At 39.7% G+C, this 9,196-nt stretch overlaps 1 protein-coding gene across 1 annotated transcript; it reads right to left on the bottom strand.

Moving 5' to 3' along the window:
- Positions 1 to 864: 864 nt before the first annotated feature.
- Positions 865 to 1,769, bottom strand: LOC131327724 (protein FAR1-RELATED SEQUENCE 5-like). The gene is made up of 2 exons (XM_058360861.1): positions 1,717 to 1,769; positions 865 to 1,618 (listed from the first exon to the last, which is right to left on the bottom strand). Exons 1-2 carry the CDS (start codon positions 1,767 to 1,769, stop codon positions 865 to 867), a joined length of 807 nt encoding a protein of 268 aa, XP_058216844.1.
- Positions 1,770 to 9,196: the final 7,427 nt, after the last annotated feature.

Genomic DNA, 9,196 nt, shown 5'->3' on the forward strand with positions numbered 1-9,196 from the left:
TCCTCCTTTGAGGCATATTTGGTTGGAATGAAGAGTTACCTTGTACAAGTGAACTTGACTGGTATGTATGAAAGCTTTGGGAAATATTTGACTCAAATGGACTCATCACACCGATATGTTGAGATTGTTTGGGTAGAGTAGTCCTACAATGACATTATGAAGTTCAAGTCCTATCCAAGATTATCTGGGAAAAAAATTAGCTTTGTTTGGTTTCCATCTTTGGGTATTTTAGTTTTGGTAGTGGGTGGAGAAAGAAATAGGGTAATAATTGGAGGAAGAGGTAATGAGTAGAGAGACAGAGAGAGAAATGAAAGTAATAATTGGAGAAATAGAATAATGATTGAAGAGAAAAATAACGTCATGATAAGAAAACAAAAACAAAACAAAGTTAAAATGAAAAATGAACAAAGCATCATTCTTACATATAGGTGCAAATAATCTTGGGTCGATCGCAAGCCCCACGTATCCAATATTTTCGTTTCCAACATCATTTTCCTGTAGAATTAATCTAAAAGTTATCACATGCCATAAGATTGTATTCATCACATCAATAACTATTAATAACTAAATAAAAGTTCTTACCTCCTCTAAAGTTTTCTCAGCACTTGTTATTCTTCTTTGCTCCCCCTCCTTTTTAACGTTTAATTTCAAACATGTTTTTCTTCCGTTTAGTTGGTGGTCGTCCCTTCCTCCGTGAAACCAACGGATCAACTACATTTGTGATCTCTTCAGAAATTTCTTGCCCTCCATTTTCACATGAGATTGAACCAATGCTTCCACGTACCACTTCAACTTCCTTAAACTCTCCTTTCAGTCTACGTACAATTTTCGACACTTTCTCATACATTTCCTTTGAATCTTGAGCTAACTCCGCAAGCTTGAAGAACTCATTGCGCATGTTGTCGTAACGGCGTGCTCAGGTTTGGTAGCTGATTTGTCATAGCTAATTTGAACTTTAGTGCGACATCTTTTTACAAATTTGCTCCATCTATTAAAGATATACTTTTTAGGTAACCGATCAATCCCCTTTTCAAGAAACACGATAATACAATGCTTGCACAGTATACCCCGAGACTCAAACAAATGACAATTACAGTTAACTTCACTACCGTTATCCTTAAAACAAACTTTGAAAATTACCCGCTTTTTCTTTTTTCCACACAACACATCCTCCCGTACTTCATATTCGGAAAAACCATCACCTTCCTTACTTAGATTCAAGTTATAGTAAATCATCCCAACCAACTCATTTTGGACCTCCTTAAATTTGGCAAGAGTGTAAGCCCTTTGAAATTGTTCTTCCAACTCATATTGAGTGAAGCATGGGATGTAGGAGTTCAATGAACTAGAATCCGTCTCATTTTCTTTCTCCATCCTTTTTGCCAAAGCATTTTCATATTGCTCCACAAATTGTTTTAAGGTAGTCTTTGAGTTGATATAACCATCAAAGAATGAATTCATACCTTTACTCCATTGTGTACTTGACATTCTTGCCCAAAATATATCCTTTACAAATGCAGGCACCCATCGTTCCCTCTCATCATACAAGCCAAGTAACCATTCATTGCTTTTGAGTTTGGGGTCTCTGTGTCTTCCTTGGAGATCATGAGTGCACAACCTAACAATGTAGATTGTCAGCTATGATTTACCCTGACGAAAGGAGCAAAAGGCATATCATATCTATTCACCAAGTAGGAAGGTAGTGTCAAAAGTAACCATATCACCAAACTCCTTGAATGCGGCTCTACTTGCATCGGACCAGAATACATTCCGCAATTGACCCTATTCATTAAAGTCTATTGAGTAATAAAAGTTAGAATTATGAGCTTGCATTTTCTGAAAGTGCTTCAACATTGCACTTGTATCTCCTTCCCCAAGACGCAAATGGCGGATATTTTCAACATGATTCCGACAATCCTTCTTCTCTGAGTATGACGGCTTCTGATCATGTTCCGGTCCCTCCTGCCTCAGAGAAAAGAGAACCAAACCAAAATTCTTGTTCATTCTTATCCCAGCCGCATCTCGTTTATTTCAAGCCTCCTTTTCACATATTGGTTAAGGGTCGTTCACCCTATTGGACTTGAAAAAATGAGATTTACTAATTGGACTCATCTCATGGTTATGGTTGAGTACAAAGGAACTCAACATCCAATTACTTCCATTGGAGCAAAGGACTGCTGCATTAATTAACTGCAGCTAGCTTTGCATATTCCATTTTTAATTTGTTTGCGGTCGGAGCGGAGCTTCACATACAGAATTGCCTGTCCATATCCTTGGCTTTCCAGAACGGGTACACGCTAGTCTTTTAATTGAAGTTCCTTCTGAACACTGCAAAATTAAACCACTTTGTCTAGCATATTTTGAGTAATACATATCCATACATCTCATCAACTGAATTAATTAAATTCCGTACCCACTTTATACACTACAAGAAAAATAAAAATTAGTGACGAAAAAGTGGCGACGAAATTTAATTTTGTCACTAAATGAGTATATTTGGCGACGAAAAAATAAATTCGTCACTATTTTGATAACTTTCGTGACGAAATAATTTCGTCACCAATTATGCCTGTTTAGTGACGAAAAAAATATTTTCGTCACTAAAGGTACCCATTTGGCGATAAAATACATTTTTCGTCGCCGAAAGCTTAAAAAAGGTGACAAAATTATTTTTTGTCGCCAAAGATAATCATTTGGTGACAAAAAATATATTTCGTCGCCAAATGTGAGCAATTTAGTAACGAAATATTTTTTTCGTCACCAAATGCTTAACTTTGGTGACGAAAAATAATTTCGTCACCATTTTAACGCTTTCAGCGACAAAAAATATATTTCGTTGTCAAATGGGTACCTTTCGTGACGAAATTTATGAATTACGCTTTGTTACTAAATGTATTTCGGACATAACTCTTTACTAAAATCTCCGATTGAGATAATTCAAATTGGGTTTGAACAATAACTCAATTGCCTACAACTTTCATGTTTATCAAAATTGCTAATTTTAATGTTTAAAGGTCCAAAATTACATTCGAAATATATTTTCATGTTAAACATATGTTTTATATATTAGATATTTCAAATATTTACTGAAAAGTGTGTGTAGTTCAGTTGGTTGGAGCTTGCGCGAAAAACTCAAGGGACTCGGGTTCGAAACCCAGCAGGAACAAGAAAGATGGATTTCTTTTCCTATATGAAAACATCTTTCGCAACGCAAAATTTCGTCACCGATTTCTTATATTAGTGACAAAAAATTTCGTCACCAATGTGACCCATCGACGAAAAAAAATTTCGTCACCAATTATTCACTTTTTGGATTATTCACTTTTTGGTGACGAAATATTTCGTCATCAAAAGGCACTATAGGTGACGAAAAATAGATTTCGTCACCAGGGTAGGAATCCTCGACAACCTTTAGTCGACAAATTTTTTTTCGTCACCTATATTATTTGTGACGAAAAACATGCAGTTTGTGACGATTTTCATTCGTCACCCAATTGAATTTTTCTTGTAGTGATAATTAAGGATCCTCAAGTCAACTTTATCTTTATCTTCTTCATTAGGCCAGAGTCCTCAAGTACTTTCTCTTCTTCGTTGCACGTTTTCTCTAAATCAACTTCAACGATCGCTAGCTAGACATTTCTCTATCAACTCTACATTAATTGCAGCATAAACAATGATTCAGTCTCATAATCATCCATTTTTTTAAATCCGAAAGATCAATAAACTCGATTCTCAAACTACGTACATATTAAAAAAATATGAGACCTTGCTTAGTGTGTGTACTATTTGACCAAAATGAAAGGAAATATTTTATTTCATATGAACATTAACAAATATGAAACTTAGTGTGGTCTCTAGCTAAACAGCAGGGGATAATAATAACATATCAATCTTCACCGAATGAACTAGAACAAGGCAAAGTAACTACTTTTTCAGTATCTTTTTTTTTTACCTTTCGAAACATTTTATTTAGGGTTGATCGATGTTGTTTTTTACTTTTGTGACTCTCTCATCGAGACGAATGACTAATTCAAAGAATATTATGCGTATCTAACAATAATTCAAAAGAGATGAACAAAACACACAAATTAGAAACTACAAAAAAAAAAAAGTTAGGGATAATGGAGCCTAGGCAAAGTAACTACAAAAAATTAAAAGTATTGATACATACCAGAGTTTGCCGTCGTTGATCAAGAGATTTTTCGGTCAAATCATGTGAGTGCGAGAGGTAATTTAGAGTAAAAGAAGGGTTGTTTCCTATTTAGCGGCAAAATGAAAGTATTTTGGAACTCTCTTTAGCACCAAAATGAAAAAGACAGATGGTCCCCCTTCCCTTTTGGAGGGTTTACACGAAGCGGAGAGAGAGAGAGGATGAGGGTCTGGCCCGAAGAATAGAAGAAAAGAAAATTCAATGAGTTGGGTGGGTCCCACGCGGATGACATCATCTTTAAGGGTATTTTCCGGATCATTCTTTTTTGTACGTAGCATTTCCCAAAAAGAAAGGGAATGTATGTATGGGAGAAGAAGTTGCGGAGGTCAAGAGTTTACAGAGTAACATGATACATGTGCCACTTAAGAAACTCATCCTTCAGTGTTGTGACATGAATTGTCTACATTAGCTGCCTGGTGCTGATGTACTCAAAAGTCACATTGAGTGGTGGCCCATGTTGCTAACTAGAATAGAATAGAATAGCTGAATAGACAAGGATGTTGTACTCATGTATGCACCAAGTACTCTGATATAGTAATACATAATCTTCGAATTGGGAGGTCCTCTCTCTAGAATGGAAGTCCCTCTCTCTAGAATGGGAGTTTTTGCCCTAATGCGGCCTTTCTTATCCTTTTCCTCATCGTTTACCCTTTTCTCCCACCTCCTTCCCTCTTCTTATCCCCTCCCTAAAACCACCGCCCTTCCCCCCTACCCCACATCATCTCTTTCTCTCATCTTCTTTCTCTTTTATTTCTCCTTTTTACCCCACGTTCTTCTTCCATCTCCCTAAAGCCACCGTCCTCATCTCCTACCCTCCGGTTATCTCTTTTCGCTCCCCTCTCCTTTCTCCTGTTTCATCCCCTGTTCTTTCTCATCTATATTCTTCCTCGCTTTCTTTTCTTTTGGTCTGATGGTTGAGTTTGAAATCTTGGATCTTGATGAGGGATCTGGTGAGACATGGGTGTCAAACAGTCAATGTTTAGTTGGTAAAGTAATCTAGTCCAAAATCCTTAACGCCACTATCATCACCAACATCCTTGCAGTGGCCGGAAAACTAGAGCTCCATACCATGTGAGCGATTGGAACAACAACGTGTTTCTATTTTGTTTTGAGGATCTGGAAGATAAATGTCTGGTTATGCAAGATGGGCCGTGGTCCATTATGAATAGCCTCTTGGTTCTCCGACCACTGGAGAATAATATGGTGGTTTCGGAGATACAGTTCCAGCACTGCCCCTTCTGGGTGTAGATTCATGGGCTTCCAATGGAGAAAATGTGTAAGGCCAACATTGAAATCATCGGGAAAAGATTCGGGAACCTGATTGCCATTGAAGCCGCCCCGAGTACGATGCTCTTGTCTCGCAATTTCCTTCGAGTAAAGGTTGAAATCAATATTTCACAACCTTTACCCAAAGGTTTTATGCTTTGGGGAAAAACAGGGTGAGACCTGTGGATCTCTTATCTCTATGAAAGACTACCAAATTTCTATTATGCGTGCGGCCGGATTGAACATGATAAACGCAACTGTCATTTTACATCAAGAGATGCTGAGGGCCAATCTGGATAGGGCCCAGAGTTGACGACTAGAATAGCTCGGAAGATTAATGTTCCAATTGAAGAATTTAGCAGCCAGGAGGGGGGAGCCATGGATGGGGCTCAAAATATCCTTGCACGGCCGCCGGAGGTGCAAGGGCGTGATGATATTTGTGTATGGTTGCCGGAGTTGCAAAGGAGTGATGATAATGAAGCGCGTGCAGGTGGTATGGTAATAGAGCCCGTGTTAAGCCCTTGGGTGTGATAAGATCAACAAACGTCTGTGGGAGTGGGAGTGCCACACTCCACAATTCGCACCAACAATGATGTCCTTTCTGGGATAGGCGTCAAAAGTAGTACGACGCCAGGTAATATCCCTAGTATTATTCTTTTGGGGGGTGCACTCAAAATATCCGATCTTGTTTTTTCTAGTTTAAGTGTCTCGTTATCTGATAGTGGGTCAGACCCTATGCTTAAGCCCATTCTTGCTATGCACTCGTTGATCCCTGAACCGAAGGCTAGCCCATCGCAAAGCATCTCACAAAGTTTTCATACAAGCCCAGAATACTTTGTAACCGAGCCACCTGATAGCCCAAGGGCCTTGTAAACCAAACTAGTGAGTACTTCCAACCCAAATAGCCTAACCCAACTTTCTCAAGCCATCATAACCCCTTCTCAAAATCACCCAAACACTATCGTTGAGCCAAATAAACCAGTCCACCCAAAAACCCTAGATATTACCCTAGCCTTTGTCTTCAAAACCCTAAACCTAAAGAGGAAAGCTCAAGAGGACCCACCAGAGTTGAATAGCTCAAAAATCCTTTGTCTTTGCTCCCCCCCCCCCCCCCCCCCGCCCCCCCCTTTCTGTTTCCACCCATAAATCACCTATTCCTAATCGTAAAACCATTAGGAATCCTCATTCCCTTAAAACTCTAAGCAAAGGGAATGAGATGGCACTATGCTTGAAGAGGGTCTGGTTGAGATCCCTATTTTGCAGTCGCAAAACAGCTCTGGTGCTGCTACTTCACTGGTCCTAGGGGCACCTATGGAAGTGGCATTAGAAATCCAACGGTTAAACAGAAAAGGGCTTGTGGTTGGCTCGAAACAGCCACAGTCCCAATGCTGATTCTAACTTAGAACTGTCAAGGCATTGGACGTACCTTGACAAGCCAGGCTTTGGGTGAGTTGATAAGGAAAAATTGCCCCTCCATCGTATTTTTGATGGAGACGAAGAATAATAAGGCCAAGATGGAAGCCATTCGCTGTAATCTCAGGTTTGATGAAAGAAGTTATGTGAGCCACAGGGCCTTGCTCTCTGGTGGACAAAAGATGTGGAAGTGGATGTGGAACTAGCTACCAAAAATGTAATGCATGTTATTGTTACTGAAAAATCAATTCCTTATTGCTGGGCAGCCACCTTTCTCTATGGTTGCCCCTTAAGGTCAAGGAAAGATCTTGTTTGGAACAATATTAAGAGCATTGCCCGATCAGAATGATCACCTTGGTTGTGTATGGGGGATTTTAATCAAGTCATGAGTGTGAAGGACAAACTGGGTGGGAACTTACGAAGTCAGAATTCCCTATCGTCTTTCCATGGTATGATTAGTGAGTGTGGACTGGTGGATTTAGAATTCAAAGGGCCAAAGTTTACATGGAGGAACAATCGAAGAGGGGATAACTTCATCATGGAACGCATCGATATGGCATTTGCTAATGCCAAGTGGAGGGAACTACATGAACAAGCTTTGGTTTTTGTGGAAGCTGCAATTGGTTCAAATCACAACCCTCTTTTCCTAAACACTATAGAGGCTTTCAATAAGGTAGGTAAGCCTTTCAAATTTGAGTCCTTTTGCGTAATAGAGGAGGAATGTGCAAAGAGGTGATTTTAGAAGCTTAGTGACATGGTAATGAAAGATCAAGAATGTACACTGTTTGTAAAAAGCTCTGTGGGTGCAAGGAAAAGCTCAAACAATGGAGCTTCAAGAAATTTGGTAACTTGAGGCTGGAGATTGCCGTTACAAAGGATCAGTTGGCAGAGGTCCAGAAACAGATTGAGAGTGGCTTTAACAAAGATTATGTGGCCCTGGAGAAAACTCTAATAAGTTGGAGGACCTCTGGCAAAAGGATTCAATGTATTGGCATCAGAGGTTAAGGATCAAGTGGCTACAAATGGGGGATAAGAACTCAAGGTTCTTTCATTTGTCAACTATTGAGAGGCGCCAGCGAAATCAAGTTATGAGGCTTAAGGATAACTCAAGGGTCTGGAGGACAGAGCAGAAGGAGATTGCTGAGATTATTAAAGGGCACTTCTAAGAGTTGTATAAGGGCCCCCCAAACAGAGATTTTGTGTGACACCCCGCTTTCCGATGGCCGGCGGTACAGCAGGATAGCAGGCTCCATCCGGATGGGAGGGGGTAAGTCATGGTTTATAAGAAAAGATCCCTCCTACTTGTACAAAGCCTTTTAAAGCCATAAGGGTGGGCCAAAACACATAGGAACTTCACAGTTAAGCGTGTTCATCCTGAGGTAGTCCACGGATGGATGACCTATTGGGAAGTCTACGGTCTTTGGGCATCCAAAGTGGAAAATATTGTACAAAAATGGAGCAGGTCGTTACATTTTTGGGATTTGGTTAGCCTAGTTGATCCAGTCATCTCGGAAGATTGGAACGCAAAGCTAACTAGAGAAGTTACTAAGGAGGAAGTCTAGCTTGCTGCATTCCAGTTGGGAGCCCTCAAAGCACCAAGGTCAGATGGTTTTCCAGGCCTATTCTATCAATCTTATTAGGATGTCATTGGAGAAAATGTGCTTGGAGTTGTCCTCAGCTTTTTCTAGGAAGGCCATCTCCTCAAAGAGATGAACCAAACCAATGTCACTTTGATCCCAAAGAGACCAAATCCAGAAGGTATGAATCATTTCCGCCCAATTAGTCTATGTCCATTTATTTACAAGATCATTTCCAAAGTTCAGCTAATCGTCTCCAACCTTTTATTTGTAATATTATCTCGGAGCATCAATCTGCTTTCATTCCGGGAGACAAGTCCAGGATAACATAATTGTAGCTCATGAGGCTTTCCATTACATGAAGCATAAGAAGAAAGGTCTGAAGTCTTCTGTGGCACTCAAACTGGATTTAAACAAGGCCTATGACCGAGTCTGTTGGAATTTTCTTTTTAAAGTCATGGAGAAAATGGGTTTTGACAAGAGATGGATCAATTCGGTTTAGCAGTATGTTTGTTCAGTTACGTATTCCATCATGGCTAATGGTAGGTGGGTGTGTTCAATCAGCCCTAGTAGAGGCCTCGGTCAAGGAGACCCTTTATCACCATATTTGTTTTTACTAGTAGCTAATGTTTTCTCTACTCTAATGCAAAAAGCTCTGCTGAAGAAATCTATTGAGGGAATTCATATGAAAAAGAGATGCCCTACTTTGTCTCACCTTCTATTTGCAGAT

This window comes from Rhododendron vialii, chromosome 5a (genome assembly GCF_030253575.1).
Source record: "Rhododendron vialii isolate Sample 1 chromosome 5a, ASM3025357v1".
NCBI lineage: Eukaryota > Viridiplantae > Streptophyta > Magnoliopsida > Ericales > Ericaceae > Rhododendron > Rhododendron vialii.

Bases quoted from the DNA above. Each gene is read 5' to 3' on its own strand.
- LOC131327724 (XM_058360861.1), bottom strand. From the start codon at position 1,769: ATGTATTCTGGTCCGATGCAAGTAGAGCCGCATTCAAGGAGTTTGGTG. The intron at 1,619-1,716 runs GTTACTTTTGAC...CTACATTGTTAG, and splicing joins TCAAGGAGTTTGGTGATATG to GTTGTGCACTCATGATCTCC.